This window comes from Anomaloglossus baeobatrachus, chromosome 10, assembly GCF_048569485.1.
Source record: "Anomaloglossus baeobatrachus isolate aAnoBae1 chromosome 10, aAnoBae1.hap1, whole genome shotgun sequence".
Lineage (NCBI taxonomy): Eukaryota > Metazoa > Chordata > Amphibia > Anura > Aromobatidae > Anomaloglossus > Anomaloglossus baeobatrachus.
The window spans coordinates 40,995,372-41,010,665 of record NC_134362.1 but is presented as its reverse complement, the minus strand read 5'-3'; the positions used below and the strand labels follow the sequence as shown (position 1 = coordinate 41,010,665).

The 15,294-nt window shown below is 43.9% G+C and overlaps 1 protein-coding gene across 1 annotated transcript in view; it reads left to right on the top strand.

The window, feature by feature from the left end:
* Positions 1 to 2,763: 2,763 nt before the first annotated feature.
* The window catches only part of ACTN3 (actinin alpha 3), a 94,491-nt gene continuing 81,960 nt past the window's right edge, over positions 2,764 to 15,294 (top strand). The window contains exon 1 of the mRNA XM_075326327.1: positions 2,764 to 3,102. Coding sequence (XP_075182442.1) covers positions 2,971 to 3,102 — 132 coding nt within the window. The 5' untranslated portion in view covers positions 2,764 to 2,970. The remainder of the gene's footprint in view (positions 3,103 to 15,294) is intronic.

Sequence of the window (15,294 nt, the reverse complement as noted above, 5' to 3'; positions counted from 1 at the left end):
GAAAACTCTGTGGCTAGCACTGTTATGGGGGCTCTGTGACAGGCACTGTTATGGGAGCTCTTGCGATCGGGTCACAGCTGCGAAGCTGAGGGCGGGCTCTGCGGAGGAGAGGGAGGGGTTAATCTCCCCATCTCCTCCATTGTCAGACTGTGCGTATATCGCACTGCAGTGGGATAACATCCAAGTGCAGTCCGATGTATCTCTCGTACCCATTCACTTGAATGGGGACTCTGTGGCTAGCACTCTTATGGGGGCTCTGAGGGTGTCACTGTTATATAGGCTCTATGTCTGTCACTGTGATGGGGGCGTTAAGGTTGGCACTGTTTTGAGGGCACTGCGGCTAGCACTGATATGGGGGCTCTGTGGCTAACACTGTTATGAGAGCTCTGTGGCTAGCACTGTTATGGAGGCTCTGTGGCTGTCACTTTTATGGGGCTTTGTGGCTGGCACTGTTATGGGGGCTCTGTTTCTGGCACTGTCATGAGGGATCTGTGGCTGGCACTGTTATGGAAGCTCTGTGGGTGTCACTGTTATGTGTTCTCTGTGGCTGGCACTGTTATGGGGGATCTGTGGCTAGCACTGTTATTGGGACTCTGTGCCTGGCACTGTTATGGGGACTCTGTGGCTATCACTGTTATGGGGGCTCTGTGACTGGCACTGTTATGGGGGCTCTATGACTGTCACTGTTATGGGGGCTCTGTGGCTAGCACTGTTACGGGGGCTCTGTGGCTGTCACTGTTATGAGGGCTCTGTGGCTGTCACTGTTATGGGGGATCTGTGGCTAGCACTGTTATTGGGACTCTGTGCCTGGCACTGTTATGGGGACTCTGTGGCTATCACTGTTATGGGGGCTCTGTGACTGGCACTGTTATGGGGGCTCTATGACTGTCACTGTTATGGGGGCTCTGTGGCTAGCACTGTTACGGGGGCTCTGTGGCTGTCACTGTTATGAGGGCTCTGTGGCTGTCACTGTTATGGGGGCTCTGTGACTGTCACTGTTATGGGGGTTCTGTAGCTGTCACTGATATGTGGCTCTGTGGCTGGCACTGTTAGGCTATGTCCGCACGTTGCGTCGGTGTACCTGCAGTTTATTCTGCACGTTTTCCTTCCCTTGGTTTTTGACCAAATGGCTTTTGACCATTTTTTAGCGCTAAAAACGCATGCGTTTTTACCGCGTTTTTGGTGCGTTTTTAGCGCTTTTTACCTGCGTTTTCACCTGCGTTTCTGCAGATGCGTTTTTGAGATCAAGACACTGAGAAATAAAGTTGAATTAGTCAAAAAGAATGAAAAAAGAGAAAAAAAGTATAAAATTAACTTTTAATAAAATTAAATGGGAAATTATCAATTTTAATGTAATAATAGTGGTTATGCACATTTTAACAGAAAAATAGCTAAAGTTTATTATTTTTTAACATTTAAATTTTCGGTTATTGTGTGTGTGTAAAGGAACATTAGAACCCATTACTTTTTGGCCAGAAAAGCATGCGTTTTTGGAGCCAAAAACGCAGTTGAAAAGCAGGTAAAAAGCATGAAAAACGCAGGAATTGTGATTTTGGTTGCTTTTTGCCATTTCTTATTGACTCCAATGTTAAGGAAACGCTGCAGAAATGGCAAAAACAACTGACATGCTGCTTCTTTTTCAGCATGGTTTTTGACCACAAATATGCAAATTAAACGCTGCAGAAAAAAAAGCAAAGTGCAGACAGGATTTCTGCTTTTCCCATAGACTTTGCTGGAAAACAAAAACGCATGCCTTTTTGCCCAAAAACGCTGCTGCCAAAAACGCTGCAGAAACGCGGTAAAAAACGCAACGTGTGAACATAGCCTTATGGAGGCTCTCTGGATGGCACTATTATCAGGGATCTGTGGCTCACACTGTTATGGGGGCTCTGTGGCTGTCACTGTTATGGGGGCTCTGTGACTGTCACTATTATGAGGGTTCTGTGACTGTCACTGTTATGGGGGCTCTGTGGCTGTCACTGTTATGAGGGCTCTGTGACTGTCACTGTTATGAGGGCTCTGTGACTGTCACTGTTATGAGGGCTCTGTGGCTGTCACTGTTATGAGGGCTCTGTGACTGTCATTGTTATGAGGGCTCTGTGACTGTCACTGTTATGAGGGCTCTATGGCTGTCACTAATATGCTCAGGATAGTGTTTGGGGGACCCCACATTTCTTTTTTTGCACTCATGCACCATAACATTGCCGTAAGATCACAAACAATCTCTTGACATTATTTGCTCCCAGCTCTTTTGCCTTTTGTACCATGTATATATTTTTTTAGCTTCTTAGTCTTGCTTTGATGACTTTTTGGAGATATCGCGTCTTCTTCGATCCGGTATCAAAGTCACATACTTGCTATTTGCAGGGACTATTTGTTTTACGGCTGGACTATTCTTGGACGCTGAAAGTGCCAGCAGTTTAAGTGTATGCCGGGGACGACAGCGAGGAGGGAGAAGGCTATTTCTGTAGACGTGACATCATGGCAGATGTCACATACAGTAGCCTTCAGAGATCTTAAGAACTCGGGAGTTACAAAGTGAAGCAGGTGACACAGACCTTTAAAAATTGATATTACTAATGTGACCCCGCCGCGAAATAAGTGTAATAACCCTATAAAAAACTTTTGTCCAAACTTTTCCTGAGGTCTGAACTCATAGGGCAGAGGATCAAGGAGGGGTTTGGGTAGACCACCCACTCACCATTTATGGGTGCCTATCTGACCACATGGTACCCAGCTAATGGTACATATGGGCAATAGGTCACGTGTATTTTTTTTGACCAGGGACAGCAGGCTGGTAAGGAGGAAGCGAGCAGATTGAAGAGGGGATTCCTGGGTTAGATCTCCCGACTGCCCACCACTGCAATACATTTCCTAAGCCTATAACCTGCTGGCCGGGGGCTGCAGGAGCCTTTAATTTCCAAGCCAAGAATAATCGAAGAGTGAGCGAAGGAAGGGACGAACGCAAAGATGACGGCCGTTGATCCACATCTACAATATGCCAATTCGTACACTATTGCAGAAGAAGACTACATGCATCAGGAGGAAGACTGGGATAGGGATCTGCTCCTAGACCCCGCATGGGAGAAGCAACAGAGAAAGGTAATATCATGCGGATTCTTTATGCACCGGTCATAGTTTTCTTAATGTGTTGCTTTTAAGAATCAAAACCTATTATTGGGTCAAGAAACCATGGTGGCAGAAGTAGATAGCCTTTCGACTGACTTCGTTGGGTGTCTAGCAAGTCTTCTCAGCTGGTTCCTCAACAGGTGCCCTCACCCTACACATCCAGCTCCCCTCCCTGCCATTTGCCCCGGCTCAAGATGTTCCACTGCTGCTTTTTTTGGAAGGAGTGGGCTCAGCAAGAGTGATGGATTGTTTTTCATTCTCTACCCAGCCCCTTCATTTTAGTTTTGGAAAGCTGCAAGGTGATCCTTGTAAGGGAGGGGGTGGTGGGAAAGGAAGCCGGCATCTGTGGTTTTAGGAGCAGCTGGTCCCTTGTAATAACCCTGGTATGGTTGATGCCTTTTAGGTTGGTGACATTTTCAGTAGAAGGTGTCATCATTATGCGGAATGTATGAGGAGGGCGATCAGGTGGCGCGGTGGAGACTTTATGGTTGGGATATGACTTCAACGTACAGATATAGAGGCCAAGCGCGGTTATCGAATCTCTAATGACATCAGTCCCAGTCACTTTATCCGCCCGGGTCCTAAATGTTTGGAATGGCATGAAACAGTGTTTGCTTTATATCAAGTGGAGGGTGACCTCTAGATTTCCATAGACATAATCAATATTGTGTTTGTTGGCAACCAATGACTTGGGAAGGGGGGTTACAACATCTATAACCCTGAACCACCGCCAGGACGTCCTTAGCTCCGAGAAATCACAAATTAGAGATGTGAGATACCCAATCGCTGTTCTAGGATCTGAATAAATAACAATTAGTGATTGGCTTGGATTATTCGTAACGAATCCCAAAGTTCTATTCCGGGATTCGTCCCGAATAACGACCCCAATGCAAGTCAATAGGGAACCCAAAGATTTTTCTTGTGACGAATACTGGAATAGTACATGGTATTCGGTAACCATAATCTGGACATGAATAGTTACATTTCGCCCAACAATATCAGAATTAGCAAATAATTACCCAAATAATAATAGTAGTATAAGTTATATATCGCAATTTATACAATATAAGGCTGAGTTCACATGTCCAGCAGTCATCCGTTAGAACAGATCCGTTGGGAAATTGGTTTCTGCCGGATCAGTTTTTTTAACATGGGGACAACGTATCCGTTAACGGATTGCGCTATTTAGCTATCTGTTGTACTTGCATTTGTAACGGATCCGTTACAAACGGACGAGGAATATCAATCAGTTAATGAACCCGTTACAAAAGGACGATAAATCGCAATCCCTTGACGGATCCGCTGTCCGTAGACTCCATATGTTAAAAACGCATCCGGCCGACAGCCGTTATTTAACAACGGACAAAAAAGTTGTGTTTATGCAACTTTTTTGCACACGGATAACGTGATGACGGACGACTACAGGACATGTGATCCCAGCCTTAATAAAAATGAGTTTCCACAAAATATATGCAATCTGCAAAGGTCAGTAAATATATGAGAAACATAAAATAACAGTAAAAAATTATGATGAGGAAATGATAACACAAAGAAGAAAATAATGCAACAAGAGTTGCAACATTACTGCTACTTGCTTTAGTATTTGGTTCAATTTTGTCTAATAGGAAAATATAAATAAATCTAAATTTTTAATGACGACTAAAATGAAACGTTAAAATTATTTTATGATTTTATCCTTAAAGTTAAAAAAGATCTAAATATATGCATATAATATATATATATAGTATTATATGCATAATATTATATATAGGCATATATAATGTACTATATGTATATTATACATATATTATGTTTTTTATCTATATATATATATATATATATATATAAATATTATTTTTTTCATATGTATATATATATATACATATATATATATATGGAAAGAAAATAATATATATTAAACATACTATATGTATAATATACATATAGTACATTATATATGTAATATATAATATAATATTATGCATATAACACTATATACATATATTTATATTATGCAAATATAATATTATGCATATACTATATACATATATTTCTATATATATATATATATATAAATACATATATATATTTATATATATATGTGTGTGTGTGTGTGTGTAAATATATATATATAATTATATTATTATTCATAATAATATATAAATATATAAAATGTACTATATGTGTAATATATAATATATACATATATTGTACATATAGAATTATGTTTATAATATATATATATATATATATATATATATATATATATATATATATATATATATATATATATAAAATACATTTTTATATTTTTTTCTAGAATTTTTTTTCATTTTTTTTATTTACTTTTTTGGTGAATGACAGCTTTATTGAAATGTGTTTTTTTTTACACCATCATTTTGATCAAAATGGACCATTACACACTGGACTGAAATGTTGTGTACAAGAAAAACACTGTCATCTTTTCAGCCTTCGTTTTAATTCACTGACAGCTGGCATGTAATTATGTTATAAAATTATTGAAAAAAATAAAAAAAAAATAATTTTATTGTTTCAGTACTTTTAAATTAAAAGAAAGTAGGACAATCTTGCAATTAGACTTGCTTAAAATATGTTGATGGTTGATGTCTCTAGCCACGGGCAAACATAGCTTTGGTGCAATTGGTGCAGCACAGGAGCCCAAGAGGAGAGGGGGCCACTGTCACCTCTAAAGCTGCAAGCAGCTATTGTCTCATCCTTCTGAGGAGCTATACGTCTGCAAGGGGCCCATATACTGTTCTTTTACAAGATATCTCTTCTGTCTGTGTCCACCACTGTTAATAGCTTGATATAGTTTTGTGTCTCTTCCCTCTGTCCCCCAAGTCATGCACACAAAATGGTAAAGAAATAGGGAATAGAGAGGGGATTCCATAGAAATCATAGGGCCCCGTAGCAAAAAATTCTAATTTAACTCCCCCCAAAAAAAGAAAAAAAAATAATATTTGTCTGGGTCATATAAGAACATATATCACAATTTTACAGCCCTTACTAATTATTTTTTTTCCTATTGGAACCCCTAGATTTCCTTTTCAATGCAGTCATAAGGTATGATGCCAACAAAAGTACCCCACAAACACTGTATGATACCCTCCACAGTGAATTTCACCACAATACCCTCAACACACACACACACACACACAGTCTGATAACCCAACTGTACCCCCCTCTACTACCCCAGCAAAGTACAATCTCCAGCTGTGACCCCCACACAGCCCTCCACTTAGTATAATGGGCCTACATATAGTAAATTGGCCCCTAGACCATTTCACACTGTATAACTGCCCCCAACACAGACTTAAATAGCCCTTCATAAAGTGTTAAAGCTCTCATAGCACTCCAAATATTATATTGGCCCACACATAGCCCTCCAAATAGTATAATGGCCTCCACATACCTCTGCAAATTTTATCATGGCTCCCACATAGCCTTCCATATAATATAATTGGCCACACAGTCTTCCTATAGTATTATGCACCCCCATAGGCCTCCATACAGTATAATGGGTCCCACTTTGCCTTCCATATAATATAATGTACGCCCATAGTCCTCCATATAGTATTATTAATCCCACATTGCCTTCCATATAGTAAAATGCACCAATCATCCTCCATATAGTATAATGGGACCCATAGCCTTCCATATATTTTAATGCACCCCATAGTCCTCCATATAGCATAATGGGCCCCACATAGTCCTCCATATAGTCTAATGGGCCCCACATAGTCCTCCATATAGTATAATAGGCCCCACATAATCCTCCATATAGTATAATGGGCCCCACATAATCCTCCATATAGTATAATGGGCCCCACATAATCCTCCATATAGTATAATGGGCCCCACATAATCCTCCATATAGTATAATGGGCCCCACATAATCCTCCATATAGTATAATGGGCCCCACATAATCCTCCATATAGTATACTTGGTCCCACATAGTCCTCCATATAGTATAATGGGCCCTACATTGCCTTTGATATAGTATAAAGCACCCATCATCCACCATATAGTATAATGGGCTCCATAGTCCTCCATATATTGTAATGTACCACATAGTCATCCATATAGTATAATATATGACCCATAACCTTCCATATATTATACTGCACCCTCCATAGTCCTCCAAGTAGTATAATACACACCCTAAAATCCTCTACCAGTGTACTCACTAATTTAAAAAAATAAATAACTACTCACCTCTCCTCTGCCCCCCGCTGCTCCGCCGGTCTTCTTAACTTGTGTTCTGCAGCTGTACATATCTCGGCACAGCGCATGTGCAGTAATAATGTCATCATGCCCCTGTTCTTAGACGTCATAGCACAGACACAGCGGGAAAATGATAAAGGCAGGTGCGGAGCGCTTCCTCTATCATCATTGCTTTCAACTGTATCAGCTGAAGATCAATCATGAGAACAACCTTTTAAAGGAACCTATCACCAGATTTTGGCTTTCTAAACCAAGACTCGCACCCTAAGCGCCTGTGCTGTATTCTATAAAGGTGCATCTTGTGCCCTGACTCCCCTTGCAGACCCCACAAATACCTTTATATTATCTCCTGCCCTGTATATAAATTAGTTCGGTGGGCTTTCTATTTCACGTCTCCTGGTTCCTCCTTTCGGCGCTGATCTTGGCCTCCGGCGCCATCCACGTAGCCATGCACAATCTCTCGCCTGCGCAGAGATATTACTGGCTCACGCACACTCACTTTGCTCTGCCCTATGGCGGCCAGAACTAAAAACATAAGGTTGCGAGAGTTTTCTGCGCAGGTGCAAGATTTTGCCAGGGAATGTGAATGACATCACCTGTATCATCCACATAGCCAGGCAAAAGCTCGCGCCTGTGCAGAGACATTGCCGGCTCGCGCAGGCGCACTTATGCTATTGGCTCTGCACACAGTAGGGCAGAGCAAAGTGCGCCTGCGCGAGCCCACAATGTCTCTGCGCTGGTGCTGCTTAAGGTGCGAGTATTGGTTTAGAAAGACAAAATCTGGTGACAGATTCCTTTAAATTTTCCGCGACTTAAGACCTTTTTGTTTGAAATCGTTCATTTTCATAAACCACAGTGTAATGGCTTTGGGCACTTTTCTCCGTAAAGAGACAGCTAGAAGAAGTTCTATCCCAGCCAAAGACAATTATGGCCTTTCTACATAATCTGCAGTTTACGTGTTGGCCCCAGGACAATCTTTTTGGAGTAGACCCTGGCTGGTGACTGCTGCTAATAAATGAACATACCGGAGGAGTGTCCCCGCATTCTGTTCTATGTCAGTTACAGAAATAGCTAAGTACAGAGGTCAGAGGAGGTGCCAATCTCGTCTAGCAGACATTTCTACCAGATCCTATGGACTGCAGTCAATGCCTTTTGACTTCCTAAATTTGCAGATATTAAATGTGCCTAATCCTGGTTTAAGCAGTAGGACACCATTTCACTCCACTTACATGGATGTGCACAGTGCAAATAGTGGTAAATTCTTAGGGAAATGATTAAATGGTAGAATCTTGAGATCAACAATGGGAAGCAAAGTTCTCCTACAACCTCTGCCCACTTCTTTCATTCATATCTTCTCCCCCCACTTATTTAACAGGACACATAATTATTAGAAATGATCGAATACCTCAAATATTCGGCTTCGCGAATATTTGCCGAATAGGTCGCCGCTATTCGAGTATTCGCGAATATTCGATGCGCAATGTAAGTCTATGGGAAACCCGAATAACAACTATTCGGAACTATTCGGGCTTTCCATAGACTTACATTATGCATCGAATATTCGCATAGCGGCGACCTATTCGTCGGATATTCGCGAAGCCGAGTATTTGAGGTATTCGATCATCCCTAATAATTATGTGTTGACTTTTGATCCATTCTTTATACTTATATTTGAACATTGTAGACAAAACATTTTATGTGTTTGGTTGTATCCAGCATTTTCTAGTAGAACCATAAACAATGAAGGAGCCTTTGTTGACTATGTGCACCACCGATCTATTTAAGATGGGGCTGCAGAACCTGGTTCCCGCGTTCCAAAACCCCATTCTCAAGATTCCTGATGGTCCTAAGTATGTATGGATACAGGATAAGTATGAATGGATAGGGAATTATAAAAATAAAGGTCCTTAACACATAAATTGGCCAATTCATATGAGGACATCAACCAAAGCAAGGTGACCTATCTTTGATGGGATCCTATAATAATGTCATGCTCTCCTGGACTAAAAGTGCAAAACACCAATGTCCCAGTTCATCAAAATTTTTTTTGCATAAAATGCTTTGAAAGGTGGCAAAATTGTGGTGCAACTCACGACTGCGCTAAAATTTTGCAACTTTTAAGTTTCTCACTAGTGATGAGCGAGCGCTACCATGGTAGTGTCCTCGGGACTCGTAATTAGTGATGAGGGAGCACTACCATGCTCAGGTGCTCAGGACTCATAACTAGTGATGAGAAAGCACTACCATGCTCGGTAATTGTAAAGAATGATGAGCGGGCACTACCATGCTTGGGTGCTCGGTACTCGTAACTAGTGATGAGCGAGCACTACCATGCTCAGGTGCTCGGTACTCATAACTAGTGATGAGTGGGCACTACCATGCTCAGGTGCTCGGTATTCATAACTAGTGATGAGCGAGCAATACCATGCTCAGGTGCTCGGTACTTTTAACTAGTGATGAGCGGGCACTACCATGCTCGGTAATCGTAACTAGTGATGAGCGAGCAATACCATGCTCAGGTGCTCGGTACTTTTAACTAGTGATGCACGGGCACTACCATGCTCGGTAATCGTAACTAGTGATGAGCGAGCACTACCATGCTCAGGTGCTCAGTACTCATAACTAGTGATGAACGAGCACTACTATGATCAGGTGCTCGGTGCTCGTAACTAGTGATGAGCGGGCACTACCATGCTCGGGTGCTCTGTACTCGTAACTAGTGATGAGCGGGCACTACCATGCTCAGGTGCTCGGTACTCGTAACTAGTGATGAGCGAGCACTACCATGCTCAGGTGCTAGGTACTCATAACTAGTGATGAGCGGGCACTACCATGCTTGGGTGCTCGGTATTCATAACTAGTGATGAGCGAGCACTACCATGCTCAGGTGCTCGGTACTTTTAACTAGTGATGCGCGGGCACTACCATGCTCGGTAATCGTAACTAGTGATGAGCGAGCACTACCATGCTCGGGTGCTCAGTACTCGTAACTAGTGATGAGCGAGCACTACTATGATCAGGTGCTCGGTGCTCGTAACTAGTGATGAGCCAACACTACCATGCTCGGGTGATCGGTACTCATAACGAGCAGTTCGATGCACGAACAGGCACCACTCCAGTACCCGAGTCTACAAACTGTTAGTCCAGGAGAGGCATGAAATTAGAATAGGGTCCCATCAAAGAAAGGCCACCTTGCTGTGGTTGATGGGCTCACATGAATTGGCCAATTTGCACACTAAGTACCGTTATTTTTCTAAGTATATTCGATATAGCATTAATGCAGTTTAAATATCATATATTCCGGATTTGCCTATGTCTCAGCGATTACAGAGTGCTGCTGTATTCTTTTGTTTGTGTTTCATGTACTTATAGCAGCTGGCACCTGTTCACACTTGCTATGCTCTATTTGGAGATGTAGTTTTTTGTGAGTTTTTTGTCCTTAAAAAACAGACTGTATGCAGAGTGTGATGCACGGACTGGCCGTGGATCTCCCCCGTATATGACAATATTGAGTGACCTGTCACTGGTGACGGATATTGAGAGATTTTTTGCCGGTCTCGTGCATTGTGGTCCAATCAGACATCTGAATGCAGCCTAAGGTCTCATCCGCATACTGCATCTTTTATCCCTGCTCTTTCTACCAATTCCTGGTCTACTGACTATCTACTGTGCTGGGTATTGCAGCACTATATCATCCCAACTTGATAGTACAACCTCTACTAAGTTGACTATGTGCTGGTACGGACATAGCCATTACCCACAGCCAAGTCACTCAGGAAGACTGCGACCCACCTCATTGACGTGACATCACCAGACATCAGAGTTCACTACTATGCTTGGGTGATCGGTACTCATAACTAGTGATGAGCGAGCACTATCATGCTCGGGTGATTGGTACTCGTAGCTAGTGATGAGCGGGCACTACCATGCTTGGGTGATCGGTACTCATAACTAGTGATGAGCGAGCACTATCATGCTCGGGTGATTGGTACTCGTAACTAGTGATGAGCGAGCACTACCATGCTCAGGTGCTCAGTACTCGTAACTAGTGATGAGCGGGCACTACCATGCTCGGGTGCTTTGTACTCATAACTAGTGATGAGCGAGCACTACCATACTCGGGTGGTCAGCACTCGTAACTAGTAATAAGCAAGCACTACCATGCTCGGGTAATCAGTACTCATAACTAGTGATGAATGAGCACTACCATGCTCGAGTGATCAGTACTGGTAACTAGTGATGAGCAGGCACTACCATGCTCATGTGATTGGTACTGGTAACTAGTGATGAGCGGGCACTACCATGCTCAGGTGCTTTGTACTCATAACTAGTGATGAGAGAGCACGACCATACTCGGGTGGTCGGTACTCGTAACTAGTAATAAGCAAGCACTACCATGCTCGGGTGATCAGTACTCATAACTAGTGATGAATGAGCACTACCATCCTCGAGTGATCGGTACTGGTAACTAGTGATGAGCGGGCACTACCATGCTCGGGTGCTCTGTACTTCTAACTAGTTATGAGCGGGCACTACCATGCTCGGGTGGTCGGTACTCGTAACTAGTGATGAGCGGGCACTGCCATGCTCGGGTGGTCGGTACTCGTAACTAGTGATGAGCGAGCACTACCATGCTCGGGTGCTCAGTACTCGTAACTAGTGATGAGCGGGCACTACCATGCTCTGGTGTTGTGAATGTCATCCAAGTGGGTGCTAGTTTCTGTGCTTAATTGCTGAAATTGCACTTAATATTGTTTCTGCTTATTCCATTTTGTTCTGTGTTTGGTTTCTTGTATAGGAGAATCTGTCTTTCTGCTTTTTGTGAGCAGGGCAGTTCCTCCAGCAAGAAAGGGAGCTTGCTCCCTGTTTGGATTGTTTGCACTTTAGAATACTTTTTGTACTGTGATTTTGTTTCTTCCCATTATATCTGCAGTTCTGATTAAAGTGTCTGGCACAAGAGTACCTGATATAGTGGGGGAGAGACCGTGTGGTCTTAGTATTTTTTCTATCAGGAGTTTGGTATTTTTTGGAGGGTTTTTTTCTGGCCGCAATCAGTTATCTGTCCTGTCCTGTTCTATCTAGTAAGTCGAGCCTCACCTTTGCTAATCTATATTTTCTATCTGTGTATTGTATTTTCTTACATCACCATCGTTGCATGTTGGAGGCTTGCTATTTTTTTTGGGACAGCTCCGAGGCAAGTTAGCATTCCTCCTTTCTATCTTTGAGGTGTAGCAAGTTTCTCCGGCAGTGTTGAGGTGTCTAGGTGTGTTAGGAACATCCCACTGCTACTTCTAGTGTTGTCTGGTAGATAGGGGATTGCTGTCAGCTTAGTTGCCAACTACTCTTGTGGTTTTGTTTTTTCCTGATTAATGGGATTTTTCGTGATCGTCCACGGATACAAGTTCATAACACTCGGGTGATAGGTACTCGTAACTAGTGATGAGTGAGCACTACCATGCTCGTTTAATCGGTACTCGTAACTAGTACGGGAGCTAACCTTCCATGGCCTTGTTCCACACATAATCTACAGGTGGAAGGACTAGGTTGCAGCACGGGGATTGGTCCCTAGACTAGAGGAGTATAACCTACGGGCTCCGCTAGCAAAACCAACGGCTGGGTGACTTCAAGCACCACAGCCACACACCGCACACGAATCCACTGGAAGGTGACCCAAAAGGACCAAGGGATAGAGCTTCACACCACCCAACAGGGTTCACGGGCGCTGATACAGGGTTCAATGAGCAAGGGCGCAAGGCAGGAGGGCGAAGCAAGCGCAAAGACAACCAGGAAAGAGAACACTTTAGAAAGGTGCACCTGACTTGACCTCCGAACTACCCAGGATCATTTGGTGCCCATCACGGGGAATCCCAGCATGCCAAAGGTGGTACCTGGCTTGTTTAACCAGCTACAGTGAGTAAAAACCTTGAGACTGCATCCAGGTGTCGCTCCGTTGTTCGCCTGCGCACGCCATCACAAGCTACTACTACCACCACCATCCGCCCTGGGGCCTAGCTCTACCTGTGGGGAGCTGCAACATCTAAACTGCGCCACCACCTGCCCCAGGGAGCCCCCATCTCGCAGCGGCAACACCTAACTTGCCGCATACCACAGGTGGCGTCACGAATGAACTATCATCATTCCCTTCATATTCCCTAAACGACACCGCTGGAGGTGTCACAGAGCCAGGCCACGCCACCGCGGCGCCCAAAGAGCTGAACCGCTGCCCGGTAACGAGTCATCCCACGGCCCTGGTGCGGGCGTGTCAGGGGCACTACCATGCTCAGGTACTCAGTACTCGTAACTAGTGACGAGTGGGCACTACCATGCTCGGGTGCTCAGTACTCGTAACTAGTGATGAGCGAGCACTACCATGCTCGGGTGCTCAGTACTCGTATCTAGTGATGAGCGGGCACTACCATGCTCGGGTGCTCAGTATTCGTATCTAGTGATGAGCGGGCACTACCATGCTCGGGTGCTCAGTACTCGTATCTAGTGATGAGCGGGCACTACCATGCTCGGGTGCTCAGTATTCGTATCTAGTGATGAGCGGGCACTACCATGCTCGGGTGCTCAGTATTCATATCTATTGATGAGTGAGCACTACCATGCTCGGGTGCTCAGTACTCGTAACTAGTGATGAGCGGGCACTACCATGCTCGGGTGCTCAGTACTCGTATGTAGTGATGAGCGGGCACTACCATGCTCAGGTACTCAGTACTCGTATCTAGTGATGAGCGGGCACTACCATGCTCAGGTACTCAGTACTCGTAACTAGTGATGAGCGAGCACTACCATGCTCGGGTGCTCAGTATTCGTATCTAGTGATGAGTGAGCACTACCATGCTCGGGTGCTCAGTACTCGTAACTAGTGATGAGTAGGCACTACCATGCTCAGGTGTTGAGTACTCGTAACTAGTGATGAGTGAGCACTACCATGCTCGGGTGCTCAGTACTCGTATCTAGTGATGAGCGGGCACTACCATGCTCAGGTACTCAGTACTCGTAACTAGTGATGAGCGAGCACTACCATGCTCAGGTGCTCAGTACTCGTAACTAGTGATGAGCGGGCACTACCATGCTCGGGTGCTCAGTACTCGTAACTAGTGATGAGCGGGCACTACCATGCTCAGGTGCTCAGTACTCGTATCTAGTGATGAGTGGGCACTACCATGCTCGGGTGCTCAGTACTCGTATCTAGTGATGAGCGCGCACCACCATGCTCATGTGCTTCATACACGTCACGAGCAGTTTGATGCTGAGTGGGCGCAACTCGAGTACCCGAGTATAATGGAATTCAATGAGGGACTCAAGCATTTTTCCGGGAAATCTTACGGAGATAAGATTCAGTGTCGTGGTCGTGCCATTTCTTACGCCCCTCCATCTGCAGCCCTCTCAGGGTATGTGCAGATAGATTTTTTTTTTCTCGGCGGGTCTGCTCCAAAACCTGCCAGAAAAGGCTTTTAATGAACGCTATGAACATATGCATTTCTCTGAAAGCGATGTCTGCCCTGTTCTGACTTTTGGTACTGCAGTCTCCAAATATGTTCTTACAAGCCTAAAGTATCATTTTGCAGAAAATTAGGTTTTAAAAGGTATTCAGATGATAACTTACTGATTGCTTGGGGTCAGACTGCTGAATGCCCACCGATCTCAAGAACATGGCTCTGAAATCCCCAATTAGGGTGGACAGTCGCCCTCATTCCATTCATTGTCTATGGGACTGCCAGTCCCATAGAGAATGAATAGAGACAATTAATAGAGGGTGTCAGTACACATGTAAGGTCACCACTACGTTCCAAGGGAGCACTTTGGAGTCACATTCTCTGGATCGTTTGGGGCTATACCATTCGACCCCCCCCCCCAGGAACGGATAGGTGGTAACTTGCTGATTTGATAAAAAAAACATTTAAACCTAATTT